The 17,960-nt window shown below is 42.3% G+C and overlaps 1 protein-coding gene across 3 annotated transcripts; it reads left to right on the top strand.

Moving 5' to 3' along the window:
* The first annotated feature begins 9,975 nt into the window (after window positions 1–9,975).
* Window positions 9,976–17,679, top strand: LOC109873221 (coiled-coil domain-containing protein 61-like). Of its 3 annotated transcripts, none has more exons than XM_020464836.2 (13): window positions 9,976–10,177; window positions 10,626–10,803; window positions 10,895–10,977; window positions 13,228–13,388; window positions 13,487–13,639; window positions 13,733–13,940; window positions 14,204–14,286; window positions 14,425–14,654; window positions 14,897–14,975; window positions 15,220–15,423; window positions 15,554–15,587; window positions 15,674–15,743; window positions 15,905–17,679. In XM_020464836.2, the coding sequence occupies exons 2-13, from the start codon at window positions 10,656–10,658 to the stop codon at window positions 15,994–15,996; spliced, it is 1,545 nt and encodes a 514-aa protein (XP_020320425.1). In that variant the 5' UTR covers window positions 9,976–10,177; window positions 10,626–10,655; the 3' UTR covers window positions 15,997–17,679. The 3 variants fall into 3 exon arrangements, with proteins under 3 accessions (XP_020320425.1, XP_031664317.1, XP_020320424.1); XM_031808457.1 differs by having other exon boundaries at window positions 9,996–10,177; window positions 14,204–14,304; window positions 15,220–15,229; XM_020464835.2 differs by having other exon boundaries at window positions 9,998–10,177; window positions 14,204–14,304.
* Window positions 17,680–17,960: the final 281 nt, after the last annotated feature.

A 17,960-nucleotide genomic window follows, 5' to 3' on the forward strand; every position in this document is an offset into this window, starting at 1 on the left:
TGATTTACCATGGCAACTAGAGCCGCGTACTTTTCCCCGTCGGAAGCACAAATCCTCATGGAGGCATACGAGGAGGTAAAAGATATAATTAAGAAGAAAGGCAACACCGCCACAGTGATAAAGCAAAGAGAAAAAGCGTGGCAAAGTATTGCAGACCGCCTGAATGCGTAAGTAGTGCACAATTACACACTCACCGCTCCGCTGAAACATCACAATTACAATTCAAATATTTAATTCACATCTCCAAAAATGCAGTTGTACTGTAATTATGAAACGGTTAAATTTTTTATTGAAATGCACTGCAGATATGAGTGAAATTGTGTAAAGTAACTCCATCACACTGTATAAAGTGTGATATTGATATTGATATTTTTACTGAAAACAAGACAAAAATACCAAGTAATTTTTTGCAGTGTGACTCCATTAAGTGTGTGTGTGTGTGTGTGTGTGTGTAGATTAAACATGAACGGGCCAAAACGGACATGGCAGCAGGTCAAAATCAAATACAAGAACATTCTGCAGAATGGTATGGTCCCTGACTAATATTTAACAAAGCACAAGCATATATTGTACCCAGAAGGTGCCTGCTCACACATTGTCTGTACTGTTTTAGCAGTGAAAAAGAATACCCACAGACAAGGCACGGGTGGTGGGTCACCAAAGGCTGACCTTACCCCAGCAGAGGACATGGCCTTGGAGCTAAATAAAGGCAGGCCCGTCTTAGAGGGGATCCCTGGGGGGAAAGAGACGAGCATAGGTTCCTCCCAAGATGCCACCCGCTTCATTCAAGGTATGTCCTTCCATCTCTACATGGGATACAACCACATTCATATTGAATCAATTTGGACTGTCTGACTTTGGTTTACCTATTGCCTTGCAGTGTCTGGCAGCACTGTGTTCCTGTTAGTGCCACCAGCACAAGCACCAGACGATGCTGATCCAGTGAGTACTCCATCAAAGGCATACTGTAGGCCTGGCATGTCTTGTCTACTAGCTTCAATATGAATCCGATTTAAATGTGATAGGGTGAAGGCCCCAGTGCAGCAGCAACAGCACATGATGGAGACGATGATGAGGAGGAGACCATCTCTCTGGATTCCAGAAGGCATGAGGTATCATGTTAAGACTGTGAAAGTACTATTTACTCTACAATGGTGAGGAGTCCTCATCAAAATCAAAAAATCTAATTTCTTTTACAGGACCCAGATGCTATACAGTGGGAAAACCAGCCTGGCAACATAGTGCGTATTAATAAAAGGACACCACATCCTGCCAAATTCCAGCTGCGCTAATTGTATTGTGTTCACAGAGCTCACAAGCTATCAGAAAGTTGTATGGCAACCACCTCCGGCGCCAAATAGAACTGGCAGACATAGACATTCAGTACAAGAAGAAAAAGATGGAAAATCTTGCACTGGAGTTTGAAATAAAAAAGAGGACAATTAGGAAACTGTGTACACTGTACACTGTATGCTAACTGTAACACAAATGTATTAATCATTATTTTTCTTTCCTCCCCCAGCTCCAAGAAGATGACACAGCTCAAAATAAAAATTAGGTATATTCTCGTAAAGTCAAGTGAGCCATGACATATGAGCTCTTATTGTGAGCACACAGGACGGTGGCATCTTTCTAAGGTTTTTTTTATTTTCCCAGCAATCAGTACAACCAAGTCATCGTTATAAGGCATCGCCCTCTTTTGCCCACCCCCCCAGCACCAGGTGTGGCCACTAGCCTATATGAAGGCCCAAAATTGTGTGTTCCTTTCTGCTCTGACAATGGCATGCCCATTCGTGCGAGATGTGGTGGATGAAGAAGCACTTGTGCTGAGGAGAGCCTTCAGGCGAGAAAGGGTCTTCAGGGACCGGTTGGACCCACTGGCCTTCCCTGATGACAATCTATATGAAAGATACAGGTTTTCTGCAGATGGCATCAGGTATCTATGCAGACTACTGGGTCCCAGGATTAAGCACCGCACTGCACGGAGCCATGCACTGAGTGTGGAGCAAATGGTTTGTGTGGCCTTGCGCTTTTTTGCTAGTGGAGCCTTCCTGTACTCAGTGGGGGATGCAGAACAGCTGAACAAGGCCACAATTTGCCGCACAATAAGGAGTGTGTGTCTGGCTATCAAAGCATTAGCAGATGTCTTCATCTCCTTCCCTGGCCACAGAAGACTCTGTGACATCAAAGAGGAGTTCTATAGGATTGCAGGTAAGAGGATCTACAAATTACAGGACAACTGTTAACACATAGTAGGATACTCATTACTTTGTGTGACAGGTTTCCCCAATGTCATTGGTGCAGTGGACTGCACACACATAAGGATAAAAGCCCCCTCAGGTGCCCATGAGGCCGATTTTGTGAATAGGAAATCCTTTCACAGCATTAATGTTCAGGTGAACATAACTTTTTGATATTGTCCATTGACGAACACTCTGCATTGCCAGTGATGTGCATTGATTGGTGTAATATTCCTCATCTTATGATTTCAGATGGTCTGCAATGCTGACTGTGTGATCAGCAATGTTGTGGCAAAATGGCCTGGCTCAGTCCATGACTCCAGAATCTTTCGGGCCTCTGAAATCTATCACAAGGTAAGCCACACAACCCCTATTTATAACCATCATGGCTGTGTCAAGAATATCACTGTGTTTATGAGGTAGTAATGATGAGATTTTGTGTTGACAGGTGAATTCTCTGGTGTGTTGCTGGGAGACAGGGGGTATGGCTGCCAGCCTTTTCTCCTGACACCTTTCACAGACCCCCAGGAAGCACAGCAGGCCTACAACCATGCCCATGCCAGGACCAGGGCCAGAGTTGAAATGACCTTTGGCCTCCTGAAGGCACGCTTTCACTGCCTTCACAAATTAAGGGTCAGCCCTGTTAGGGCATGTGATATTACTGTGGCTTGTGCTGTCCTCCACAATGTGGCCTGCCTGAGGAAGGAGAGGGCCCCCAGAGTGCCACCAGCCATGGACTGGGACAATCCGGCAATCTTCCCTGATGACGACAGTGGTCGGCTGCTGAGGGACCAATATGTGTTGAATTATTTTAGTTAGTATGTGTGCTTTCAATTTTGGTTAAATATGTCCTGCGGTGGCAGAGGAATTTGGTTTTTTTTGGGTTCGTTTTTTGATGAATTTGGCCTCTTATGATGTTTGTGCGGTATACTGTGTGTAATACAAGGCTGCAGGGAGGCTACTGCATCCATTCATTTGTCTGTTCAGTTGATGTGTATGGATTTGTCCTGCATTTATTTTAGTGTGCAGACATGCAGGGTGTGTTATATACAGACCTTTGAATGTGTATGTATCATTTTGTATAATATGCTTGGATTCTGTGCTTTCCATCTTGTAGAGTCACTGTGACTTCAGTTTCGAAAGGAGCTAATGGTTTACCTGCTTTGTTTTGTCCTTATTCAATAAAGGAACATAATGTTACACATTGTGTTTTTATATTCATATGGAATGTGTATTTGTTTATATGACAGAGTACTAGGGCCACACTGAAGAAAAAGGATAAAGTCATAAATTTATGAGGCTGGTTCTTTCTGCAGAAAAGCTACATATTGTTTTGATACTTATGACAATGTGATACTTAATATTCTGGCACATCAGCATGTCTTTGTTTATGAAACCATACTGAAGTACAATTTCACGAAATGCCCCACATCTGTCATTTTAACAACTCCTTTAAAACAACTGGTTACAATATTATGACTTGTGTTTTTTTCCCCTCTGTGGCCCTAATATTCTATCATTTTATATATAGCCTTATAGTCTATGGGAAACTGTAAATTATCTAATGATAGCAACATCTAAAAATCATTTTTTATCCAAAATCATTGAAATTAATGATCACAAACGTTTAAATAATAACAGTGGGTCTAGTTATATGTGATAACAATGTATAGTGAGCAGTGAAATAACTATTGGTTTCCATTTGTGGTGACTGCTGACTGACATTAGGGATGAGATTAAATAGATCCTGGAATTTAGCCTGGTCTGGAGCAGGCTAGCTCCACAGAATAAATCTCCATGGTAATTTATACCATAACATATCCTCCTGCCCCCTATCCATCTTTAGTGCAACCGGATTACGGATCAATTGAGCCAGGATCACCAAGATATCCTGGCTTAATCCCTTATCCTAGTTTTGTGCAACAGGCCCCTGGACTAACATAGTACATGTAAATCCGTTGACACTCCAATTAGTCTGGTATGTTCGTTTCGTCAGTGGTGGAAAAAGTACTCAATTGTAATGCTTGAGTAGTCATGCTTTTAAAGATACCTTAATAGAAAATATATCCTGCATAGTGGTAGGTTCCGTTGAGTTTTGACAAATGAGAAGAAAAGAAGCGACTTTTTAGCTTCAGTTAACCATCCTAAAATCTCATTAGAAATTAGGTGTACACAAGCACCATTGTGAGAAGTGATAATCTTCTATTTGTAATAATAATCATAATATGTGATGAGTATGTGTCACGTTCTGACCATAGTTATTTTGTGTTTTCCTTGTTTTAGTGTTGGTCAGGACGTGAGCTGGGTGGGCATTCTATGTTGTGTGTCTAGTTTGTCTCTTTCTATGTTTGGCCTGATATGGTTCTCAATCAGAGGCAGGTGTTAGTCATTGTCTCTGATTGGGAACCATATTTAGGTAGCCTGTTTTGTGTTGGGGTTTGTGGGTGGTTGTTCCCTGTCTTTGTGTTTTCTGCACCAGATAGGGCTGTTTCCGGTTTGCCGTGGTTTGTAGTTTGGTAATGTTAAGTGTCTCTTATTAAAGAGCCATGAACTTCAACCACGCTGCGTTTTGGTCCTCCTCTCCTTCCCAGGAAGAAAGCCGTTACAGTATGACTATTAGGTGTAGGCAACAGATCTTGATGAGATGTCATTTAAAGCGATTGGAGAGCCCTTCGTGGTGCTGAAAGGACAGCTCCAGGATCGTGCAATGATGCTAGAGAAGTTCAATGGAACTGTAGGCTGTCCCAGTAGTCATAGGCTTGCATCTGTTTGCATTTGTTTCATTGGATAATTATATGGAGAGTTTAACAAATTTCTGTCTTTAATACTGAACAAAAATATAAACGCAATAATTAAGTGTTGGTCCCATGTTTCATGAGCTGAAATAAAAGATCCCAGAAATGTTCCATTAGCACAAAAAGCGAATTACTCCTAAAATGTGTTTACATCCCTGTTAGTGAGCACATATCCTTTGCCAAGATAATCCATCCACCTGACAGGTGTGGCATATCAATAAACTAATTAAACAGCATGTTCATTACACAGGCGCACCTATGGCACTGTGCTGGGGACAATAAAAGGACACTCCAAAATGTGTAGTTATGTCATCTCTCTTTTGAAGAACATATCAAGACTGTTTCAAGGACAGCTTTTTTCCATCTATGTAACATTGCAAAAAATTAATCCCTGCTTTTGTCACTTCTAGGTTAGACTACTGCAATGCTCTACTTTCCGGCTACCCGGATAAAGCCCTAAATAAACTTCAGTTAGTGCTAAATACGGCTGCTAGAATCCTGACTAGAACCAAAAAATGTGATCATATTACACCAGCGCTGGCCTCCCTACACTGGCTTCCTGTCAAGGCAAGGGCTGATTTCAAGGTTTTACTGCTAACCTACAAAGCATTACATGGGCTTGCTCCTACCTATCTCTCTGATTTGGTCCTGCCGTACATACCTACACATAAGCTATGGTCACAAGACGCAGGCCTCCTAATTGTCCCTAGAATTTCTAAGCAAACAGCTGGAGGCAGGGCTTTCTCCTATAGAGCTCAATTTTTATGGAATGGTCTGCCTACCAATGTGAGAGACGCAAACTCGGTCTCAACCTTTAAGTCTTTACTGAAGACTCATCTCTTCAGTGGGTCATATGATTGAGTGTAGTCTGGCCCAGGAGTGTGAAGGTGAACGGAAAGGCTCTGGAGCAACAAACCACCCTTGCTGTCTCTGCCTGGCCGGTTCCCCTCTTTCCACTGGGATTCTCTGCCTCTAACCCTATTACAGGGGCTGAGTCACTGGCTTACTAGGGCTCTTTCATACCGTCCCTAGGAGGGGTGCGTCACTTGGCTGGGTTGAGTCACTGATGTGATCTTCCTGTCTGGGTTGGCGCCCCCCCTTGGGTTGTGCCGTGGCAGAGATCTTTGTGGGCTATACTCGGCCTTGTCTCAGGATGGGAAGTTATCCCTAAAGTGGTGTGGGGGCTGTGCTTTGGCAAAGTGGGTGGGGTTATTTCCTTCCTGTTTGGCCCTGTCCGGGGGTGTCATCGGACGGGGCCACAGTGTCTCCTGACCCCTCCTGTCTCAGCCTCCAGTATTTATGCTGCAGTAGTTTATGTGTCAGGGGGCTAGGGTCAGTTTGTTATATCTGGAGTACTTCTCCTGTCCTATCCGGTGTCCTGTGTGAATTTAAGTATGCTCTCTCTAATTCTCTCTTTCTTTCTCTCTCTCTCCTGGAGGACCTGAGCCCTAGGACCATGCCTCAGGACTACCTGACATGATGACTCCTTGCTGTCCCCAGTCCACCTGGCCGTGCTGCTGCTCCAGTTTCAACTGTTCTGCCTGTTATTATTATTTGACCATGCTGGTCATTTATGAACATTTGAACATCTTGGCCATGTTCTGTTATAATCTCCACCCGGCACAGCCAGAAGAGGACTGGCCACCCCACATAGCCTGGTTCCTCTAGGTTTTGGCCTTTCTAGGGAGTTTTTCCTAGCCACCGTGCTTCTACACCTGCATTGCTTGCCGTTTGGGGTTTTAGGCTGGGTTTCTGTACAGCACTTTGAGTTATCAGCTGATGTACGAAGGGCTATATAAATACATTTGATTTGATTTGATCTGTACAGAAACCCAGCCTAAAACCCCAAACAGCAAGCAATGCAGGTGTAGAGACACGTGGCTAGGAAAAACTCCCTAGAAAGGCCAAACCTAGGAAGAAACCTAGAGAGGAACCAGGCTATGAGGGGTGGCTAGTCCTCTTCTGGCTGTGCCGGGTGGAGATTATAACAGAACATGGCCAAGATGTTCATAAATGAAAAGCATGGTCAAATAATAATCACAGTAGTTGTCAAGGGTGCAACAGGTCAGCACCTCAGGAGTAAATGTCAGGTTGCTTTTCATAGCCGATCATTGAAAACAGCAGGTCTGGGACAGGTAGCACGTTCTGTGAACAGGTCAGGGTTCCATAGCCGCTGGCAGAACAGTTGAAACTGGAGCAGCAGCACGGCCAGGTGGACTGGGGACAGCAAGGAGTAATCATGCCAGGTAGTCCTGAGGCATGGTCCTAGGGCTCAGGCTCCCGAGAGAGAGAAAGAAGAGAGAAAGAGAGAATTAGAGAGAGCATACTTAAATTCACACAGGAGAAATACTCCAGATATAACAGACTGACCCTAGCCCTCTGACACATAAACTACTGCAGCATAAATACTGGAGGCTGAGACAGGAGGGGTCAGGAGACACTGTGGACCCATCCGATGATACCCCCGGACAGGGCCAAACAGGCAGGATATAACCCCACCCACTTTGCCAAAGCACAGCCCCACACCACTAGAGGAATATCTTCAACCACCAACTTTCCATCCTAAGACAAGGCCGAGTATAGCCACATCATCTGCACATCTATCACCTCAGTGTTAATGCTAAATTGTAATTATTTCACCTCTATGGCCTATTTATTGCCTTACCTCCCTAATCTTCTACATTTGCACACACTATAAATGTCACGTTTCTTCAAAATTGAACCCAGAAGCAGACCAGGACAAGGAGAATAGGAAGAAGGTGAGTATTTATTTACAAGTGAATGTGAGTGGGTAGATACATCCAGGTGGCGTAGCGGGCAGCAGTGGTGAGTTGATGGGAGTAAATAGGTGGATCCAATGGGGAAGCGGAATCCTCCGACAACCAGGCGGGAATGGGGTAAATGATCCGGGTGAGTAACTGAAGACAGAACAAACGGAGGTAAGTTGAAGGCAAGCAAGATGTACAAAACAACAAAACAAATTCTATCCAACTTGAGGCTGATACTATGGCACAACATACTGTTCATGGCTAACGATCCGGCAGGGAATGGTTGTCAGGTCCGGGCTTATGAAGAGGAGAGATGATGATCAGGACCAGGTGTGCAGATAGCTGATGGGATACAGGTGCGGGTAATCAGAACTCCCAACTGGCTACATTGCCCGGCAACCAGACAGGGTGCGTTCCAGGACGCCGGAAAAAAACACTCCAGGACAGAACACTGGCAAAAAACAGACTCAGGAAACGGGATTCGTGACAATAAATAGATTTTTCTATCGTGTTATTGACTGTATGTTTGTTTATGTGTAACTCTATGTTGTTGTTTTTGTCGCACAGCTTTGCTTTATCTTGGCCAGGTCGCAGTTGTAAATGAGAACTTGTTCTCAACTGGCCTACCTGGTGAAATAAAGGTGAAAAAATAAAAAATAATTATTATTGACCTGTAATTTCTGTCACTTGTGTGGTATTAAAAAAGATTCTGCTAATATGTAAAATTACGTGTAATAGCTAGAAAAAAATGTAAAGGCAATTTTTTCTCAGACTTACAAAAACAATGATAGATTATTGCAGTGCTTTTACTGTAATAGAGATGTATCCACCCCTACTGTACTCCTGTCCACACAACCCACAATCTTCTGGCCCGCAGCCCTGTGCGCTTTTAAAATGAATGCATTCCCATTTCATTCTTACAGGTCAAAAAAACTGTTTCTAAAACTGCAGAACTAAGGCTTTCGTCTGTCCAATAAGTGAGGGTAAATGGTGGACATGCTCTCTGCCATCCACTTTATGTTTTAGTTATTATTTTGGGTACGGGGTGGGTCACTTGTTTTTTCTTTCCAGCATACAGTTAGGTAAAATATATTTTTGCTCAAGGGAGTGTCATCCATTTTCATTTCAGAGATCCATGTAACCCATATTATAAATCAAATGTACTTCCTTAGCATGCTGATGATTTCAAGTTGTATTCAAGTTGTATTGGATTTATTTTTTATCTGTTGACATTCAATTGTTTAGTATATTTAGTACATTTAGTATTTTCTGTTTTCTCTGTGAGAAGCAAGTTCATTAAAGTTTTAAGTGATATGGTTTATGTAGATACAAAAACCTGATCTAATTTGCATATTCATACTGAGTTTGCAGCAAACAGTAGAATGTTCTCCACTAGTTTCCCAGAATTGTTTGCCAGAAGTTCACAAGTCGCTGCAAATCTATCGCAACAGTTGGCAACAAAACTAATTTGCATGTGATAATATGAACTCGAAGCAAATTGGCCAAAGGTTTGACACAACTGTTTGCCAGTCTCTGCTCTAGGCCTACTTTAGTTCAAGGACAGCGTGCCTGCCTGGTGATCCAGATACACTCACTTTGGAGGACTGACTCATTTAAAAAATAATAATAATAATAATAATTTCACCTTTATTTAACCAGGTAGGCTAGTTGAGAACAAGTTCTCATTTTACAACTGCGACCTGGCCAAGATAAAGCATAGCAGTGTGAACAGACAACAACACATTCTAGTTATGTGCTTGTATCACAGTATTAAACACACACAAACACAATAACAACTAAGACACTCGTGAATTATTAACATGTTTATTAATTCACTCTTCACTTCCCTGACATGGGCTGCAGGTATTACAGGGTTTTAATAAGATGCGTGCGTGTTGCAATGAAATAATTCCTACTGGCCAAAAGTGCCCCAACCGCTAACTGCATATTTTCTTGTTGAACATACTACTACAGTTTAGCTCGTTGAGGATTTACATTTACAAAGCCGTGTCGTTACCATGGGGCTCAGCATCACTTCCACTGAAGGGCCTCGGAGCTGATGTTGAGCACCAGCGACACCGTCACAGCTTTTACATATTGACGGTAGCTCCACCCAATCAGACTTGCTTGTGTCTTATTTTCGACCAATACATTCAGTTGACATTGTGTAGAGGGCGGTACTTATACGTTCTCGGTTATTGAACCGCTACATTCAACAGTGGCGGCGGCTTCCAATCTTGTCAGGTGTCGAAGAGAGGTGTACTCGTTCATACCAGAGACGCGATTTGACCTCATTGGATATATTTTATTTTACGAATTATAATGCACTCCAAGGTGTAGGAATTGGGTTCCGTTTTCGAGCACATCACCACAGGTATGTCTCTAACCTTAGCAGAGTACTGTAAGCTAACGTTAACACGTTATTTAGCTAGCTACAATATATAGAAGCTAGCTAGCTAACAAGCATTTACCAACACAGAATAGCCAACGTGCCAGTTGTAGTGGAATTATACTATCATACGGTATGATAGTCAGCACTGCAGAAAACATCATTTTGTTTGCTAGCCATATCGCTAGCTAGTGTGTAGTTAACCAGATGTTGTTGGCTAACTAAGTTCTGGCCGGCTAAACTAGCTAACGTTAATGCAAAGAGACACTCTTATCTTCATCTGTGGTTTCAGTACCTGAAGCGCACTGATTATTGCTCAAGTTAGTTACTCAGTACTTACTAGTCCGACATTTAGTTTTGTCGACATTGATGGCTGTGGTGTGCATGTGCAAGATGTTGTGATTTGATGGACTGTCTCTTTCTTGTAACTTAGGTCTGTGGCCATTGCGACCAAAGCAGAGAGATGGAGGCGGGCTCAGTGGTGCAGGAGGACATTACATTCCGAGGAGTGGAGTTTGCTGTTAAGATAGAACTAAAAGAAGGATTGCTAATAGTTGAGATCTCTGATGCAATGACAGCTGACCAGTGGAGGGGAGGGTTTGACCCAGCATGTAAGTGAAGCATTGTGAAATGACATAGTTAATTTACATGGATATTATAGACATTACTATTTATTATTATAATGTTTTCATTGGGTCCCAGACATCGAAGACCTATCCCGCAAAACAGGCAACTTCAAGCAGTTTCCCATCTTCTGCAGCATGTTGGAATCTGCTGTTAGTAAGGTTAGTCTGCGAGGCAGTAAAGGAAGCTAAAACATGTTTAAAAGTGTTCTGATTAGAGGTCGACCGATTAATCGGAATGGCCAATTAATTAGGGCCGATTTCAAGTTTTCATAACAATCGGAAAACAATATTTTTGGGCACCGATTTCCGATTATTATTTAAATATTTATAATGTTTTTTAAAACATTTTTTATACCTTTTATTTAACTAGGCAAGTCAATTAAGAACACATTCTTATTTTCAATGACTGCCTAGGAACTGTGGGTTAACTGCCTTGTTCAGGGGCAGAACGACAGATTTTCGCCTTGTCAGCTCAGGGGTTTCAATCTTGCAACCGCACAGTTAACTAGTCCAACACTCTAACCATTGCACTCCACGAGTAGCCTGCCTGTTACGCAAATGCAGTAGAAGCCAAGGTAAATTGCTAGCTGGCATTAAACTTATCTTATAAAAAACAATCAATCATAATCACTAGTTATAACTACTAATCCAGTTTAGCAGGCAATATTAACCAGGTGAAATTGTGTCATTTCTCAGGGTATATGCAACAATTTTATGTAATTATGACATACATTGAAGGTTGTGCAATGTAATAAGAATATTTAGACTTAGGGATGCCACCCGTTAGATAAAATACCGTTAGATAAAATACCGTTAGATAAAATACCGAACGGTTCCGTATTTCACTGAAATAATAAACGTTTTGTTTTCGAAATGATAGTTTCCAGGTTTCGATCATATTAATGACCAAAGGCTCGTATTTCTGTGTGTTATTATGTTATAATTAAGTCTGATTTGATAGAGCAGTCTGACTGAGCAGCAGCAGGCCCATAATCATTCATTCAAACAGTACTTTCATGCGTTTTGCCAGCAGCTCTTCACAAGCACAGCGCTGTTTATGACTTCAAGCCTATCAGCCTAATGGCTGGTGTAACCAATGTGAAATGGTTAGCTGGGTATTTTTTTTTTTTTTTTTTTACCTTTATTTTACTAGGCAAGTCAGTTAAGAACAAATTCTTATTTTCAATGACGGCCTAGGAACAGTGGGTTAACTGCCTGTTCAGGGGCAGAACGACAGAACAACAGATTTTGTACCTTGTCAGCTCGGGGATTTGAACTTGCAACCTTTCGGTTACTAGTCCAATGCTCTAACCACTAGGCTACACTGCGCTAATACCGCTTCAAACGTCACTCACTTTTAGATTTGGAGTAGTTATTCCCCTTGCACTGCAAGGGCCGTGGCTTTTGTGGAGCGATGGGTAACGATGCTTCGAGTGTGGCTGTTGTCGATGTGTTCCTGGTTCGAGCCCAGGTAGGGGCGAGGAGGGGGACGGAAGCTATACTGTTACACTGGCAATACTTTAGTGCCTATAAGAACATCCAATAGTCAGAGGTATATGAAATACAAATGGTATAGAGAGCAATAGTCTAACTAACTAACTAACTAACTAACTACAACCTAAAATCTCTTACCTTGGAATATTGAAGTCTCATGTTAAAAGGAACCACCAACTTTCATATGTTCTCATGTTCTGAGCAAGGAACTTAAACGTTAGCTTTTTTACATGGCACATATTTTACATGGCACACATTTTTACATGGCACATATTACTTTCTTCTCCAACACTTTGTTTTTGCATTATTTAAACCAAATTGAACATGTTTCATTATTTATTTGAGGCTGAATAGATGTTATTGATGTTTTATATTAAGTTAAAATAAGTGTTAATTCATTATTGTTGTAATTGTCATTATTACAAATAAAATATATACATATAAAAAAATCTGCCGATTTAATCGGCGTCTGCTTTTTTGGGTCCTCCAATAATCGGTATCGGCGTTGAAAAATCATAATCGGTCGACCTCTAGTTCTGATTAGGGTGAGTATAATTTGTGGAACGTTCCAACAGGAATCGGTTCTAAAAACTTTGTAAAGTACAAGGTTGCCAACAAAATTCACCTAGCTAACTAAGCTGCCAAATAGGCATCAACTCACCACGTAGCTTAATCTTGATGTTTGTCCATCGGCTACCAGAGTGAGGACAGACATTTTTTGGGATAAACGTTGGGAGTGAAGAAAGTTATTAAATAGCCCACACCCTACCCGGTATCTTATTCTGCCCCTATACAACTTTCTATGCATGTTTTTTGGGAGCCTTGTTATTTACAATGTTTTTGCAACAGATTCCTGTTGGATCGTTCCACAAATTATACCCACCCTTCTGATTATGGTGCATGCTTTTTCTTCAGACTAGTGAGTCTGTTACCCTTGACCTCTTAACCTATGCTGACCTGGAGCTCTTGCGGAACCGGAAGGCTGGAGTCGTTGGTCGTCCCCGAGCCCAACAGCAATCTCCTAACCTCAGTGCCAAAAGATACCTCATTCTTATCTACACTGTGGAATTTGACAGGTTTGTCTCTCTTTTAGTGATATCACTACCATAAGCTTGACTCAATCTCTGCTTGGAATGTACAACTGCGAAATTGCCATGTTAACCTTTCCCTATAGAATCCACTACCCCCTGCCCCTGCCCTACCATGGCAAGCCTGACCCTGCCGCCCTGCAGAAGGAGATCAGAGCCCTGAAGACTGAGCTAAACGCCCTGGCCAACCATGTAGGTCACAAACCAGCAGAGCCAGAGATACGCCGGCTACGGGCAGAGTAAGTTATGACATGTTACACTGTATTAATCAGGACAGTCTGTTGTTTTCTTCAGGTCAGAGGTTAAGGACCCTGACTGTTCTCTGTTGTTAGACTCACATTGGTGAGAGAGGAGAAGGAGGCCCTGGCCAAGGCTTTGGAGCGTCTGCAGTTAGTGGGGTCTGCTTCCACCCCTGGAGGAGGGGCTCGGGGGCTGAGAGAGGTGGTCAGGAGTTTAGAGGACCAGCTCCTCAGAGAGAGGGCCAAGAGTCAGCACTCAGCCAGCAAGAGGGGCCAGGAGCAGCGCCTCCAACTGGAGCAGGTTGGTCCTTGTTTGCATCATATTTCAAATAAGCATATACTCTGTAACTTTTATAACTTTTATAACTTTGAATAATTTAGAATGCCTGGCCTTCAGTTGATGCAAATAATGTAGTAACATAGATTCCTGCATATCAAAAAAATGTATTGTGTGCATGTCAACACTTGGAGTAGTCATTTTTGCGCCATTATAAGTAGGATTGCTTGGAGCTGATTCCATTGTTCAGCTGGTAGGCTAATTCTGACGTTTCCTGTCTCTCTTAGCTGGAGGAGCTAAGGGCATCAGAGCGAGCTCTACGGATTCGCGTTAAGAGTTTGACCAATGAACTGGCGTTGCTAAGACGAGGGTTAGTCAATCTAAGCATGTATGTCTTTCCTTTTTCTTTCTCTCTTTTACTTTCACTCACTCCAACCTACTTACTCACTCACTCCTTACGATACTCTCCCTGTGGCTAATGTTGTATACTATGTGTGTCTGTTTTTAGTAGGGTGACCAGTGGGGTGACCCCTGCCCTCTCTGGGTGCAGTTCCTCGCGGGGTGATGGGGAGATCAGGCGTTCACTATCTCGGGAACGTAGTTTGGGACGTGTTGTAGTTCGGGCTTGCTCAGGGTCCAGAGAGAGGACAGAAGAGAGGGGTCGGAGGTCAGAAGGCCAGAGGGCAGACTCCTCAGGGCCCCGCTCGTATGTCTCCAGACCCTCACCTTCTCCCACAGGTATCTTGTTTTTTCTGTCTCCTATAGGAGTTTGGAGTTGACTGGTAATTCAGCTTCAGGATACAATACAATTAAAGTTGACACCACCAAGTCTGAGTAAAGCTATCAGGGCTTGATTAACTGCTTGATCTGCTATCTTCAAGGAAAAATCCACTCAAAATCTTTTTGTAACAAAATATAGTTTGAGTGGATTTTCCCTTTAAGTATGAGCTCCCAGCCAATCCTGTCGTTCCTGTTTTCAGGTTCGCGGACGCCACGCTTTGACCCCACTGCATATATCCAGGACAGACAGCGCCGACTGAGAGAGGCGGAACTCAAAAAGTCAGTCTCATCTCCCTCTATCCATTTCACTGTCATAACTGTATCTGCAGTGCAAGCTTCTGCCAATTATAACAGTGTATTTTGCATGTGAGACACTGGTATAGGGATTTTCATGTTTTGAAATGCTCAAGGATTTCAAATGGCAACCCATTTTATCTTGTGCTAATAGGAAAACCAATACTGAGTGAAACGTTCCCTGTAATCATGACTTAACTTGGCCTCCTGTGTTCTCTCTCTCCGTCAGCCAGAGAAAGGTCAGAAGAGAAATGTTAGCGTCACCTGTTCTGGAGAGGGGCCTAGAGAGGGGGCGGTCTCGGTCCAGGGAGGCTTATCCCCAGCTGACCAGGGCAGGCAGTGGGTGCAGAGGGAGGAGCTTATCAATTGAGAGTAGGAGAAGCAGACAGTCCTCTGATAATTCATTGGTGGAGTTGGATGAGTTGACAATCAGGTAATTTATGCTTTACCATGCTATATCACATGGTATTACAGTCCAAACTGGGTTTGTTTAAGTAAGTGAGAGATATTCTATTGCTTTACTGCATGTCTCAGAGAGTTCCTCATTTTGTTCTGTGTTTCAGAGGAAGGAAGCAGACCTACAATGGTCCAACCATGGTGAGTGTGGTGTGTTATTTTTTACAGCTTGTGATAGACCTTGATTTAACATATTTGTGTTGAGTGACAGTTATTTATTTTTGTAGCCCAGAGGAAGACATTTGACCAGGAAGCCCCATTGTAGCACTCCCACACACAGGGTACGATCAGACAAAGGTAACCGATCAATGCCTACTCTTCAATCTAAAGTTTAATCAGAGTCAGTTAGCTCAAAATGAATGTACTTTTAATATGAGCCCTGGTGACACATTCTGTGTGAGAACCTTGCTGAAACCAATGATTTACAATTGTCTGTGCATTGCTTGACCTTTACCCAGAAGGCTCCATAGATGGGGCTGACCTGTCAGAGATCGATGCCCGGCTGCAGGCCCTACAGGACTACATGAGGGACCTGGACACGGGACACTAAACCCTAGGCAGGAAAAATGTGTTCAAAGACTTTCCTGTGCTGCAAACTTAGACCAAGGTCTACTACTAATCGACATTACTAGTCGAACACTGTGACTAAACAAGATCACTGCACTACACTGTGATATTTTAGCACACATTATCAGCTGATAGGCTTATGCAAGTGCAAACACAGATGGATGCACACACTGCTTATTTTGTCACCCTCTGGGAGACGTTGCCTGATCTGTGGATAAAGATACCACTCTGAAGGCTGTTAAGCCACTGTTAGTGTATTGAACTAAAACTGAGGAGTGACTGGTTTTATACTACGGTTTTATAACTTATGCATTGTGTCTGTTGATGTGACCGTAATACCCCATTTCCCGACCCTTTTTTCAACGAGTGATTGATGAATGTGATTTGAGATGTTTTAGTCTGTAAATATAACTTTATTTGAAACATTCTAGGGGGGGGGTTGCTTTTGGTGAGAAGTATCTTCTTTTTTTTATATGTTTAAAAAAAATATATAAATGAAATTTAGTTTCATTTAATTTTATTGAAGAAATGTCGTCCCATGCTCTATTATCATTACTTCCTGTCTAGCTGAGTGTCTGTTCAAGTGTTTTGGCCCATTGGATCAGAGATGGATTTTCACCAAGTGCTGCATGAGGATTTATTGCTTTGTTTTTGTGCCATTACTTTTCTAATAGGTATTTAGCCAAAATCTTTATTTTTTTTCTACTTTTACTAGACATATCTTCTCTATTAATAATCACTGCAGCAGCTTTGTCGCTCAGTAATGTGGTGTGAGTGAGTGCACTGTGTCCTCTCCCTCTGCAGTAGTTAGTTGGTTGGGTGGGCTGAAGGTTCTTCCCTAGGGCTTTACTTAAAGGGCTGCAGCTCCACTACAGCTGACCGAGTCACATTAATTAATAGCTAACCTACCAGGCCTGGACCCTTCCTCTCCGGGGTGAGCAACTGGGCCGCATGAACAGCTGCTTCCATCTGCACTACTGTAGGAGGATGAGAATAGTGGAGGGAGCTGAGAGGCTTTTTGTGCTGTTTTTAGATTTGACCTCAGCTGCTAATAAAATGTAAGATGCTTTCCACTTAACCAAAACACCATCTATCAGAATTAAAGCCAGGCACCAGAGGCTGAAATTAAATGTACCTATCAGTTTTGGGATCTGTTGGTATTTTGTTACATTAATATTAGTATTTCCAAAATGTAAAAAACTTAATGTATATTTTCTTTAGATTATCATACTACTGTCAACAGTTTTATGAATTATAACCACTTTAAAATGGACATGCATGAATACTTTCAAAGCTCACTATGTTGAATTACACATAATTTCAAAGTCCATTTCATAGAGAATTTACAAACTGGACCACATTTAGTAACTTATTTTGAATAAATTAGGATGTGTTTGGAAGTCATAATTCAGTGTACTTGTCTTTAACTGCCATTTCCCAAAAGTCAGACTTCCCACACGCAAACAAATTTTTATCAGCTTCAGAAGCATTTACTTTTACCCTCCAGGACCGGGGACAAGTCCGGTCCTGGAGTGTCTTAACAAAATGAAACAAATAGTTAGGCTGACTTCATCCAGTGTCCAGAACAATGCAGTTGTGTACAAATATGCACACATTTAATGAGATTGCCTCATTTGCGTATTTTAATAAACATTTTCTGAAATATTATTATACTTGTCTACATTCAATTGGGACACGTTTGCGATATGATTGAGAAAAAAATCCCTATCAGGGTTTCGTGCCAAATCACAACTTGACACATTCAATCTCTTTCAATGGGTCATAGTGATGAAGGCAAAATTGTGTGGTTGTGTAGCACTTGCTAAATACTTCATATTGTAACCAAAGATATGCTAACCCATAGTTGATCTGTGTCGTTTTCGAGCAAATTAAGCATAGTGGGCAGAACAGGCATGGAGGTGGGCAAAACCAAGCACGAGTTAGCGA

This window comes from Oncorhynchus kisutch, linkage group LG28 (genome assembly GCF_002021735.2).
Source record: "Oncorhynchus kisutch isolate 150728-3 linkage group LG28, Okis_V2, whole genome shotgun sequence".
Taxonomy (NCBI): domain Eukaryota; kingdom Metazoa; phylum Chordata; class Actinopteri; order Salmoniformes; family Salmonidae; genus Oncorhynchus; species Oncorhynchus kisutch.